The sequence below is a fragment of the Leiobunum rupestre genome, chromosome 3 (genome assembly GCF_980474605.1).
Source record: "Leiobunum rupestre chromosome 3, qqLeiRupe1.1.hap1, whole genome shotgun sequence".
Taxonomy (NCBI): domain Eukaryota; kingdom Metazoa; phylum Arthropoda; class Arachnida; order Opiliones; family Sclerosomatidae; genus Leiobunum; species Leiobunum rupestre.
In genome coordinates, this window is record NC_143386.1 from 61,838,179 (window position 1) to 61,850,242 (window position 12,064).

The following is a 12,064-nucleotide window of genomic DNA, read 5'->3' on the forward strand; positions in this document are numbered from 1 at the left end:
GAGGGATCGAAAAAAAATAAAAGTACAAAACTTTAATCATTTGCTTTTCACAAAATATTTTCCGGAGTAATTTTAGTAAATGCGTCCACCCCTATGAACCAAAAACGTTTGGTTGTCACATTATCTGACGGACTGCCATCTAGCCCCTGACGACATACTAAATCTGGCACCAAAATGAATTTTCCTTCCATTTCTCAATTATAAATTGAGGAAGCGCTTTTTTGAGCGGTAAAATTTTCGTTTTTCTTTTTCCGCTCTTTTTTGAGCGGTATAATTTTCGCTCCTGTCTTTCCGCTCAGGTTTCAGCGGTAAAACTTTCGCTCCTCTCTTTCCGCTCTTTTTTTGAGCGGTAAAATTGCCGCTCCTCTCATTTTTGTTTTGCGCTCTTTTAAAAAGATATTTTAACGCTCATTTTCGCTCATAATAACAAATCCGCCCACAATGAGAGGAGCGGTGCCCAACACTGCTATGATGTACTTCACAACGTTACGAAAGACTTCGTGAAATTTATTCTAACGAAACCCAGAATCTCTGGAGTTCAATTAAGTAATACATGTATATAGAGGCTTAAACAAGAGCCAATTTCGAAGCAGACCTTTGAATGGAACTCTTTATTATCAAGTCCTTTACCCTATTTTTCGCCATAGCAATGCACCAATCGATTAATTTTTCTCTGATTTACCTCAATACCTAAAATAAACTTCTGTAAAATCTTCCTTGAAAAACATCATGTTTAAAACAGTTTGATTCAATCGTTTTAAACACATAGAGTTTTATTAAAAATTTGGTTTAAAACATGTTAAAACCCTGGTTTAAAATTGACGCCACGACCCCCGTTTAAGAAAACTATTTTTATTTCAGTTCTAAATACACCCAAGGCTGTGTTGAAATATTTTATTCGTTACTCGTAAACGTAAAAAATGCAGTTGAAAGCTACCAAAAACCTATTTATAAAATTCTGAGAATAATAAAAACCTCGTTTAAGGTTCTTTTCCTTAATTTAAGGCTGAGCGAATAACCGACTTCACCGAATAATTCCGTCGAATATCCAGACGAATGACCGTCTAGATATTAGAATAACATTTCTATTATTCGGTAAATCTTCAGTGATAATTCGGTAAATATTCGGCCTCCCAATCGGTCTTTGCCACCACGTAGCTCTCTATGGCCCTATGGGGCGAGTGAAACCAAAACCCGTTTTGGGGGAAGAAATTTTTATGGTAGAGCTCTCACTTGGCGGTTGACGGCTAGTACGTACGTCATTGGTTAGTTCGCTCTCAGCAGATACTTTTTAGTTTTTTATTTACGTCATAGATAATTCAGTTCTACAATTAAGATTTTAAAATTTTAAATATTTTGACTATTAGACTTGTTATTTGACCAAAATTAAACCTATATTCGACGAATATTCGGCATATTATTCGACGAATATTCGGCATATTATTCGACGAATATTCGGCATATTGTTCGACGAATATTCGGCATATTATTCGACGAATATTCGAGAAGGTATTATTTGCATTAGGCCTAGCTATTCGACATTTGGTTAAAAATCTACTATTCGCCTCGGTATTCGATTAGACAATTTTGGGGTATTCGATATTCTTATCGTTAGGCTAAAAGTACTATTCACCCAGCCATAAAATAATTAGTAACTTTGTTTGACTGCTAAGACCAATATTTTACAAAAAATAAAAAATGAATAGAATTTTTTGGTTATAACGGTTTTTGGTCCCCAGTTTCAATAACACAGATAAATAAAATAGGTCAAAAAATACCATTACTAAAAGAAACCATCACCAGATAATTAGCATAACATTTCTATAGTGACAAAGATAATATAGAACTAGATTCGAATTCTGACAGCTTTCTGATTTATGGTTTAATAACGACGAGTTTACCTACTTCCGGCACGTGACCTCTGAAAAATTGGCCTCCATCGGTCGCTGTATTGTCCTAGTACGGCCAACTTTGGTGACATGCGGTTGCGCGAAAAGCGCTTCATCAAAATTGGCCGTGGTCTTAATTTTAAATGGTTACTATGGTAACTATGGAGCTAATGTTTTCGGAGTTCCGGCAGGAAGTGGGTCAGCTCGAGGCAGTTATTTCGAATCTAGGGTACGAGGGCCATATTATCTTTGAAAGTGCCAAACTAAAACTTTAAACTGACTCTCAAAGTTGCAGAAAAAAGTGATTTTGGACTTGACATTTTCGACCGTTGCTTTGAAGCGATTGTAGACCATTGGACCGAAATCCCATTCGTCCGAATGTACCATTCAACAGAAAACCGCGTTTTGCGCGGTTTTCATTCAATATACCGTTAGTGATCCATATTTATACATCGTAGGTTACGTGACGATAGTATATCTAATTTGGACTAAACTATGTCTTAAATATTTATTATTTCGTACCGACGTGTATTCTTAGACCTTTTTCCCTTGAAATTTGATATTTTCCGGGTTTAATTTTGGAAAATAACCTTGATAAAACCCGACGTGAAATAGTTGCCTACCATATTTAACCTAACCCAACCTAACCTAACCTAACCTAACCTAACCTAACCCGAACTAACCTAACCTAACCTAACCAAACCCAACCTAACCTAACCTAACCTAACCCAACCCAACCTGAACTAACCTTACCTAACCTAACCCAACCTGAACTAACCTACCCGAAGTGAAAACGAACCAGATTTAAATTTCCCATTCAACTGAATCCCGCCATGTTGGGCTATAAACGAAAATACTTTTCGGTTCAATTTGATTCGGTCAAACGGGATTCGGTCCAATAGTATACAACCCTTTGAAGCGGCTCCACCGATTTCGAAAATTCTTAAGGATTACTTTTCAGAATATTAAGACAGATTTATTGCAGTTAATGAAGACATCGGATACAAATTTATTTGTGCCAATTTTGAAAATTCATTAAAAGTACATTGATTTGCGGAATAATTTTATCGTACTTAAACAGACCTTTAAAAAGATATCTTGCTCTTTAATGTACCACCGATAGAAGCCAAAACATAAATAAAACAGTGTTCGGAAACTTTCTTCAGCGACTGTACATTGAATTTTAGTAGCAACGCATTTACGGATAATCTTTGTAACACGTTATCGGTTATTATGTGACTTATGTTAACATTTAATTCTTATCGCTCTTATAAACAATTTTTCGTTAGTTATCAAACAAAGCCGAAAAATGTCATGTAATTTTAACTTAAAAACCAATAAAAAATACAAACACATGAAATAAAAAAATCCAGAAAGAGAATAAATATCCCAGCTGTAGCATCCCTCGTAACAGAAATTATCGTAGCTTCATCTGTTCAACTACAACTCACAAAATAAAGCGAAGATGTACAAGACGGTCAGTTTAATTCTTTTCGTGGTAATAGCTTCTGCGGTAAGTCAACTAATAGCAGTTTAATGTTTGATATCAAATTTATAAAAATATATATATTTTCAGGTTTTGGGCCAGAAATCGATCGACGTTGAAACTCCACATGGGGTCGAAATAGCAGCCCCGTTGCCCTTGGACATGGCCCCACCCTTGAGTACTGTTCGCGGACAGACTATGGAATTCCCAGATGCCGTCTTCGACATCCCTCAGCCGTCCTTGTCTCTCGTCCAACCAACAATTGAGATGCCAAAAGGCGCACCGGAAGTCCATGATGTTCCTCACGCCAACATCGGCTTCTCTGGGAATGTCTTGAAGGAGAAGAAAGTTATCCTCAACATCCCTTCGCCAGTCATCGAGGCTCCGAAGCCCATCGTCCAGACCAAACCCGCCCTCTTCAGGGTGCCTCAGGCCATCTTCGTTATCCCCAGTCCCGTCGTCCAGCACAAGCCCATGGTCTACAAGGTGCCCCACACTCTCATCGTGCACCGTCCAGAAGTGAACCTACAACAGTACCACGTGGCAATTCCCCAGATGAAGATCGTCAAGGGTTCCAAGTCCTCCTACACCCAACCCATCCCTGAAATCTATAAAGCTAAAACCTCTGGCCCCGTTTTCACGAAGGTGGATTCTAAGATCCAAGCTGTTCATGGCTTTAGTAAGATGATCGCGGACATGGAAGCATCCAAGGCAGCTTCCTTCGGAGTGGCCAGAGACCTGGTCGAGAAGAAATTCCACGACAAAGTCGCCCGCGTCTCGAAGACATTACACGGGGAGGTTTAAAATTAGCCTTAAAACTTTTGTTATTCAATTTTAGAACCTAGTATTTATTGCTGTAAATATTTATGTCATATGTAAATAGCCACGTACAAATAAAAAAACTATTTTTAAATGGAAGAGTTATGTACTTAATCAAAAGGGACGGTAGTCCCTATGCAAGGTTCGGGTAAAGAGTAGAGCACCTACCCGAGCACTTGCTATATTATCTCGAGTCAGAATGAAACCGATTTTACCCCCTCGTATCAAAACAAGTGATGCATCGTTTGAAAGGTTACAGGCACGCGACAAACATACACGAATTCCATCGAACAGGGTTGAGGCGACGTTTCGTAGTAATGGGGCAAAGTAAGGCTTAACTTTTCTTCTCTTCCATCTGCTCCTCGCAGACCGCTCTAGAGCAAAAACTACTGAACCGATTTAAATTAAATTTGGTATACAGTTTCAAATTAAGCTCCCATTGTGTCCTTCCAAAGTTCATATCTGGTACAGCTCTTGAGCTATGGCGACAAATGAACAGTTCAGCGAGTCGGTAACGAATCCATTGAGTAATATACAATAGTATTCAATAGTCCCACCGCCACCTATCGGTAATGTACAGAAATGTTCGAGTACCATTATACGGACAGTTTCAGTAATTTTATCGATTGTTTTTATTTTGACTCGGTTGGCCAAGGTGGTACTTTGAGCGAGACAAGAATTAAACACGTGCCAACGTTTATTTCACTGCCAAGTTATGTTGAATCTGATTATTGAAACTCGTTTACTATGTTTTTAAAGTAAAAGAGTAAATCTAAACAGAGTAGATAATATATTTAGATCTAAACAATATATGCCCCTAAAAATAAAATAAACAAACCGGGCCACGTTTTGCGAGAACGAAAGAAAACTTTAAAGTCGGGAGGTTGAAATGGTCCCGTGATTAGGTAATGCTGCCATCTAAATCGTTTTTAGGAACTAATTCTTGATAATTATGCTTGCCTTTCGTCCGCTACGTTGTAAATTTTACGATTTGTTCACTCTTTATACATTCTTAAGAAAACGTTACCTTTTTCTTTAATTAACTTGGTAAATTATTTTGATATTGTATCATTAGAATCGTTACAGCTAAGCTAAGAAAACTTGTCTCGGCCATCGAGCCGAAACTACGTTATAGCGCATGAGCGAGACATAGCATTTTAAGCCAATAGTGTGTTTCTTTCCCAGAATGCTTTGCGAACATCCCAAGAACCGTTGAAAATTTTCAAACCAATTTATTTAACGGTGTATTTGATACAATGCGATTCTAATATTAGCCATTCACTTTGAAATGTTTTATGGTTGTACAAATGATTTTAACTCAGTAAAGCACTTAGGATGCGCAAGGTCTAGCATATTACTTCAGAGCACATCACTTGTCGATAAATAAGTCCAGTTTATGACGTTTATGGGAATATAATTACAGATCTTGCCCGTTATTTGATTTCACTACTTTCATGGCCTAGAGTAATATAGGACGTGACGTTTTTGTTTAAAGGACCTTGCAATTTTTAACCGAATGGTTTTTGGGTGGATAATTATTATATCTAGGAATCCATACCTCTACTTGGAATGCTTATTTTGCCGTATCGCGTATGGTAAGATCACTCTGACGGCCCTGGCCCAGCCTACGATAAAAAAACCCTTTGCGCGCACATCCCTCACACGTTTTTATTAGTTAAGTTAACATAGTGACGTCAATAAAACCGTCAACCGCATCGAGACGAAAATCTACCGCGAAAGCATTCAAAGTAGAGGGATGGATTCCTGTTAATTCATAATTAAATGATCACCAAAATGTTTAAGCATTAGTGCAGTTCCGCTGTAGGGTGCACTTACTCTGTGGTTTGTTTTGGAGAATTACAGATTTACATTACCAATATCTTGAAGATACTTTGGTCCATTGGTTTCGAAGGGTGGAAACACTCTAGCAGAATTACCGCGTACAATAACAGCTAGGAATAATAATAATAATCAGCTAGGATAATACCCAAGGCACCACCTTAGGCCTAAGTCATCGAGCGACTTTTAATTCAGATGCCCGGGTTACAATGCGTAGGAGGGTGGTGGCAAGAACTGCAAGCCACGCGAGCCAACAGCTCCCTACACTCACTATTACTGTTAACAAGTTTTTACGGAAGGGGAAACCTCTTAAACCAGCGGGGAGAGAACTTGCAAATTCAACGCGCAAGGAGTTGTTCCGAGTTTTCACCCAGTGCCACAAGCTGGGATCGAACCTGGCTCCACTTGCTGCGAGGCGAAAGTGCTAAACACTCCGCAACCCCACCTTAAACCAAAGCCAAGTTTCGAAGGGAACCATTACATTAGGTGATCCCGAACAATGTTTCAATGGAGTGCAATTTTCTAATACGTACAGTTTGCCCGCCGGAGGGGCGCGAAAGTCGTCGAAACTGAAAAATAGAAAAACCATTTATCCTAAACGAAATTGCCGTGCGTGTTTAAAAAAAACTATTTACCGATAATAATATTGAAATTATCATTTCAACAAGATTTAAACCTTATCATAAACTCATGAATTAATAATAATCAGCTAGGCTAATACCCAAGGCACCACCATAGGCCTAAGTCATCAAGCGACTTTTGAAGCCATTTATTCAGGTGGCCGGGTTACAATGCGTAGGAGGGTGGTGGCAAGTCCTGCATGCCACGCGAACGAGCCAACAGCTCCCTACACTAACTATTACCGTTAACCTCGACAAGTTTTTATATCCGAAAATTATTGAAATAAACTAAATGTTATTAGTTTATATACTGAGAGGTTGCAATTAAGTAAGGTCTGTAACCTCTATTAGGATGACCCAAGTTAGCTCGTTTTGTAATTTCGATTTCGCGTTTCGGGCCATGGTCACACCATCAATTCTCACCATGTTCTGTATATTCAATCGCGAATCACATATGAAACAAGCACGAATTATATTTGCCATAGTTCAAAAATATAACTCAAGAAAAACACTTCAAAGAGAAGATAAGAATATTTAACGAATATAATCTATAAACGTCGGGTGACTAAATTATTTGCCGAAAGACGTTATTCTGCAGTTAATTTATCCCACTCAACCAATTTCAATCGTTGTCTTATAAGAAGATCGCTAAAACCTTATTCAATAGGATAAAGGGTGTACGGATAAACGTTTTGATATAACACACTCATTTTCTACAAAATTCAACCATATGATAATAATATGCTATTGGGTTGCTAAAGCGTAGAATTAATTAGAAGATATTCAGATAATCGGGAGATCGTTATTTCGTGGTCGGTTTTGAGGTAATAACTACATTATCCGTTTCAACAAATAGGTACCCTTATAGTTGTTTTTCCAATTTTCCACAATAAAAAACCTTTCATGTATCAAGAGGAATATACTATGAAAAACTGGTCTGGGTCCGATGGCCCGAAGAACAACCGATCGAATGGGGGTCCAACGGACCGAAGTCCATCCAATCGAAGGAAAGCAGTAACCGACCGAAAATTAAAAAAATCATTTTTTATGAGTTAATTGCAGAAGGTTTCAACGGACCGAAATATATATTTTTAAAAAGCTGAAAAAAAAACGTTACTATAATTGAAACCCGGTGGATTATGTTGGCATTATCTGTTAAAAATAAATATCAAAACAAGAACATGCAAAGCAGACCACCTTGAAAGGGCAAAAAATATACACCCCACAAGAAATTGAACGCGCAAGCGTTTTTTTTCACTCGAAGGCCTTTCCTTTCGAATAGTAATTAAGAATAGTAATTTAATGCAATAATTTTGCTTTGGGCCCATTCGACCGAAATCCAATTCGTTGGAAAACGATTTAACAAAATTCAACCATATGATAATAATATGCTATTGGGTTGCTAAAGCCCAATTTTGCACCTTTATATATTTTTTTTAGTACATCGAATTAAGGGTTTTTTTTTATAGATATATATAAGTCACGGACCTATCCAACGGTGCCTACGCGCCTTCGGCGCGCGTATATAACCTAACCTAACCTAACCTAATCCGAACTAATCTAATCTAAAACGTTTTTCGCGTAACCTGCTATATCGCGGGACAGAAGTAAAAAACAAAACAGTAAACTTGAACAGTAAAAAAGTTATTTTAATTTTTATTTAACGATATACAACGTGGCCACGTGGCTTAGTGGTTAAAGCTCCTGTCTTGTAAACAGGAGATCGCGAGTTCGATTCTCACCGTGGCCTACCACCTTTCGAACTATCTCTTTAATTTCTTTTTCATTTTCTAATAAGAATTGCGGCGCTTACGTGGCCACGTGGCTTAGTGGTTAAAGCACCTGTCTTGTAAACAGGAGATCGCGAGTTCGATTCTCACCGTGGCCTACCACCTTTCGAACTATCTCTTCAATTTCTTTTTCATTTTCTAATAAGAATTGCGGCGCTTACGTGGCCACGTGGCTTAGTGGTTAAAGCACCTGTCTTGTAAACAGGAGATCGCGAGTTCGATTCTCACCGTGGCCTACCACCTTTCGAACTATCTCTTTAATTTCTTTTTCATATTCTAATAAGAATTGCGGCGTTTACGTGGCCACGTGGCTTAGTGGTTAAAGCACCTGTCTTGTAAACAGGAGATCGCGAGTTCGATTCTCACCGTGGCCTACCACCTTTCGAACTATTTCTTTAATTTATTTTTCATATTCTAATAAGAATTGCGCCTTTTCCGTGGCCGCGTTGCTTAGTGGCTAAAGCGCCTGTCTTGTAAACAGGAGATCGCGAGTTCGATTCTCACCGTGGCCTACCACCTTTCGAACTATCTCTTTAATTTCTTTTTCATATTCTAATAAGAATTGCCTCTTTTCCGTGGCCGCGTGGCTTAGTGGTTAAAGCGCCTGTCTTGTAAACAGGAGATCGCGAGTTCGATTCTCACCGTGGCCTACCACCTTTCGAACTATCTCTTTAATTTCTTTTTCATATTCTAATAAGAATTGCGTCTTTTCCGTGGCCGCGTGGCTTAGTGGTTAAAGCGCCTGTCTTGTAAACAGGAGATCGCGAGTTCGATTCTCACCGTGGCCTACCACCTTTCAAACTATCTCTTTAATTTCTTTTTCATATTCTAATAAGAATTGCGTCGGTTCCGTGGCCGCGTTGCTTAGTGGCTAAAGCGCCTGTAGGAGTTGTGTTCGAGCTTTTGGAGAGTGCAGGTCGTTCGATTTTGCGCTCCGTGTTTTCGTCGCGCTAAGCCTAAGCGGGGTATTTTGCCAATTTATTTTTCTTTCGGTTATTATTCGTGCATTTAATTCAATAGTTGTTATTTTATTAATTTGGTAATCCCTCCTGGGTGTTTCTACCCAGGATGGACGCATTCAAGAGATCGGTTTTTATTGATTTTAAACGAAATCTACCAAGTTTTGAAGTTTTGTCTACGGCGGTGATTGCGAACTTTGGTCTCGATTGTGCTTCTGCTTTAGTTGTCTGTGATGAGGATGGTTACATTCTCACCTTGAAGACTTTGGCCGATGTCGAGGGCGTTATTGATTCGGGCTTGGATATTGACGGTGAGATATATGAAATTTCAAGCGTTTCTGCGAAGACTGTGACTGTCGCCTTTTCGGATTTACCTGAGTTCGTGACTGATGAAGCCGTTTTATCCAAATTAACGTCGCTTGGCTGTGAAATCAAGGGTCCGCTTGTTTGGCATGGAAAGGCATCATTCTATTGCGGACTTCGTACCGTTCGTCTTACCTTACATGAGAGTCTGTCATCGCTTACGAGTTGCCGATGCTGTTGGTCGGGAGAAGTTTTACGCTGTCCGACATGATTCTCAGTTGAAAATATGTAATAAATGTTATTCTCCTGACCTTATTTATCGCAATTGACCGGATTTCAAGTGCTTCCGTGGCCGCGTGGCTTGGTGGCTAAAGCGCCTGTCTTGTAAACAGGAGATCGCGAGTTCGATTCTCGCCGTGGCCTACCACCTTTCGAACTATCTCTTTAATTTCTTTTTCATATTCTAATAAGAATTGCGTCTTTTCCGTGGCCGCGTGGCTTAATGGTTAAAGCGCCTGTCTTGTAAACAGGAGATCGCGAGTTCGATTCTCGCCGTGGCCTACCACCTTTCGAACTATCTCTTTAATTTCTTTTTCATATTCTAATAAGAATTACTTCGGTTCCGTGGCCGCATGGCTTAGTGGTTAAAGCGCCTGTCTTGTAACCAGGAGATCGCGAGTTCGATTCTCAACGTGGCCTACCCCCTTTCGAACTATCTCTTTTATTTCTTTGTCATATTCTTATAAGAATTGCATCGGTTCCGTGGCCGCGTGGATTAGTGGTTAAAGCGCCTGTCTTGTAACCAGGAGATCCCGAGTTCGATTCTCGACGTGGCCTACCACCTTACGAACTATCTCTTTAATTTATTTTTCATATTCTAATAAGAATTGCATCGGTTCCGTGGCCTCGTGGCCTAGTGGTTAAAGCACCTGTCTTGTAAACAGGAGACCGCGTGTGCGATTCTCGCCGTGGCCTACCACCTTTCGAACTATCTCTTTAATTTCTTTTTCATTTTCTAATAAGAATTGCTTCCGTTCCGTGGCCGCGTGGCTTAGTGGCTAAAGCGCCTGTCTTGTAAACAGGAGATCGCGAGTTCGATTCTCGCCGTGGCCTACCACCTTTCGAACTATCTCTTTAATTTCTTTTTCATATTCTAATAAGAATTGCGTCTTTTCCGTGGCCGCGTGGCTTAGTGGTTAAAGCGCCTGTCTTGTAAACAGGAGATCGCGAGTTCGATTCTCGCCGTGGCCTACCACCTTTCGAACTATCTCTTTAATTTCTTTTTCATATTCTAATAAGAATTGCGGCGCTTACGTGGCCGCGTGGCTTAGTGGTTAAAGCGCCTGTCTTGTAAACAGGAGATCGCGAGTTCGACTCTCGCCGTGGCCTACCACCTTTCGAAATATCTCTTTAATTTCTTTTTCGTTTTCTAATAAGAATTGCTTCGGTTCCGTGGCCGCATGGCTTAGTGGTTAAAGCGCCTTTCTTGTAAATAGAAAATCGCGAGTTAGATTCTAGCCGTGGCCTACCAGCTTTCGAAATATCTCTTTAAAATCTTTTTCATATTCTAATAAGAATTTCGGTTCGTCTTTTTTCGCTCCGTTTTCGCTAAGCCTGTTTGCCGCCTTTAAGGTGTTATTTTAGTTCAAGTTTTTTTTTCTTCTCTGTTAAAACCTTTTTATCTAGTTTCGGTTTCTTGCGGGTGATTCCCCTCCCGGGTCTTCTGATCCAGGATGGATATTATTAAACGGTCGGTTTTTGTGGATTTTGAAGGAAAATTACCGAAGTTTGACGATGTTGCGGAGGCTGTGAAAATTCAATATGGTTTGGATGCGGTGAAATCTGTTGTTCCGTCCACGGGCGGCTACATTTTGGTATTTTCGTCTGAAACTTTGATTAATGATGCGATTGACACTGGGTTGGAGGTAGACAGCATTATTTATGCCATTTCGAGCGTCACCAAAAAAACTGTTACGGCAAATTTTTTCGGCCTTCCGGATTATGTTACTGATGAGGCGTTGCTGGCGAAGTTGACGATGATGGGCTGCGAAGTCAGAGGTACGATTTCGTGGCGGGAAAAAGCCGGGTTCTATTGTGGTATCCGATCAGTCCGTTTGACGCTCCCGGAAGGTAAATCAGCGTTACCTTACAGTCTTCGAGTTCCGGATGTCTTAAATAGAGAAAATTCTTACCGTGTCACTCATGAATCGCAAGTTAAAGTCTGTAATATGTGTCTAGCATCCGATCATTTATATAAGGATTGCCCTCAATTTATTTGCCGTAAATGTAAAACACAAGGTCATGCTGTGCGTAATTGCCCTACTTGGGAACGCCCTGCAGTGGAGATGAAGGGACAGGA

General features: G+C 39.8%; 1 protein-coding gene and 12 non-coding genes across 13 annotated transcripts; all 13 read left to right on the plus strand.

Annotated features, from left to right (window-relative positions):
* The first annotated feature begins 3,286 nt into the window (after positions 1 to 3,286).
* On the plus strand, positions 3,287 to 4,293 carry LOC149953802 (uncharacterized). Its single transcript, XM_090168921.1, has 2 exons — positions 3,287 to 3,402; positions 3,466 to 4,293. The coding sequence occupies exons 1-2, from the start codon at positions 3,355 to 3,357 to the stop codon at positions 4,177 to 4,179; spliced, it is 762 nt and encodes a 253-aa protein (XP_090025047.1). The 5' UTR covers positions 3,287 to 3,354; the 3' UTR covers positions 4,180 to 4,293.
* A 4,037-nt stretch (positions 4,294 to 8,330) lies between these two features.
* TRNAT-UGU (transfer RNA threonine (anticodon UGU)) lies at positions 8,331 to 8,403 on the plus strand. The gene has a single exon. It is a non-coding gene; the product is annotated as a tRNA-Thr (tRNA).
* Positions 8,404 to 8,468: 65 nt separating this feature from the next.
* TRNAT-UGU (transfer RNA threonine (anticodon UGU)) lies at positions 8,469 to 8,541 on the plus strand. Its single transcript has one exon. It is a non-coding gene; the product is annotated as a tRNA-Thr (tRNA).
* Positions 8,542 to 8,606: 65 nt separating this feature from the next.
* TRNAT-UGU (transfer RNA threonine (anticodon UGU)) lies at positions 8,607 to 8,679 on the plus strand. Its single transcript has one exon. It is a non-coding gene; the product is annotated as a tRNA-Thr (tRNA).
* Positions 8,680 to 8,744: 65 nt separating this feature from the next.
* TRNAT-UGU (transfer RNA threonine (anticodon UGU)) lies at positions 8,745 to 8,817 on the plus strand. The gene has a single exon. It is a non-coding gene; the product is annotated as a tRNA-Thr (tRNA).
* Positions 8,818 to 8,882: 65 nt separating this feature from the next.
* Positions 8,883 to 8,955, plus strand: TRNAT-UGU (transfer RNA threonine (anticodon UGU)). The gene has a single exon. It is a non-coding gene; the product is annotated as a tRNA-Thr (tRNA).
* A 65-nt stretch (positions 8,956 to 9,020) lies between these two features.
* On the plus strand, positions 9,021 to 9,093 carry TRNAT-UGU (transfer RNA threonine (anticodon UGU)). Its single transcript has one exon. It is a non-coding gene; the product is annotated as a tRNA-Thr (tRNA).
* Positions 9,094 to 9,158: 65 nt separating this feature from the next.
* Positions 9,159 to 9,231, plus strand: TRNAT-UGU (transfer RNA threonine (anticodon UGU)). Its single transcript has one exon. It is a non-coding gene; the product is annotated as a tRNA-Thr (tRNA).
* Positions 9,232 to 10,055: 824 nt separating this feature from the next.
* TRNAT-UGU (transfer RNA threonine (anticodon UGU)) lies at positions 10,056 to 10,128 on the plus strand. The gene has a single exon. It is a non-coding gene; the product is annotated as a tRNA-Thr (tRNA).
* A 65-nt stretch (positions 10,129 to 10,193) lies between these two features.
* Positions 10,194 to 10,266, plus strand: TRNAT-UGU (transfer RNA threonine (anticodon UGU)). Its single transcript has one exon. It is a non-coding gene; the product is annotated as a tRNA-Thr (tRNA).
* A 479-nt stretch (positions 10,267 to 10,745) lies between these two features.
* On the plus strand, positions 10,746 to 10,818 carry TRNAT-UGU (transfer RNA threonine (anticodon UGU)). The gene has a single exon. It is a non-coding gene; the product is annotated as a tRNA-Thr (tRNA).
* A 65-nt stretch (positions 10,819 to 10,883) lies between these two features.
* On the plus strand, positions 10,884 to 10,956 carry TRNAT-UGU (transfer RNA threonine (anticodon UGU)). The gene has a single exon. It is a non-coding gene; the product is annotated as a tRNA-Thr (tRNA).
* Positions 10,957 to 11,021: 65 nt separating this feature from the next.
* Positions 11,022 to 11,094, plus strand: TRNAT-UGU (transfer RNA threonine (anticodon UGU)). Its single transcript has one exon. It is a non-coding gene; the product is annotated as a tRNA-Thr (tRNA).
* The last annotated feature ends 970 nt before the right edge of the window (positions 11,095 to 12,064 follow it).

Excerpts from the sequence above, each read along its gene's own strand:
- LOC149953802 (XM_090168921.1), top strand. The coding sequence starts at position 3,355 with ATGTACAAGACGGTCAGTTTAATTCTTTTCGTGGTAATAGCTTCTGCG. Across the intron at positions 3,403-3,465 it reads TCGTGGTAATAGCTTCTGCG|GTTTTGGGCCAGAAATCGAT; the intron begins GTAAGTCAACTA and ends ATATATTTTCAG.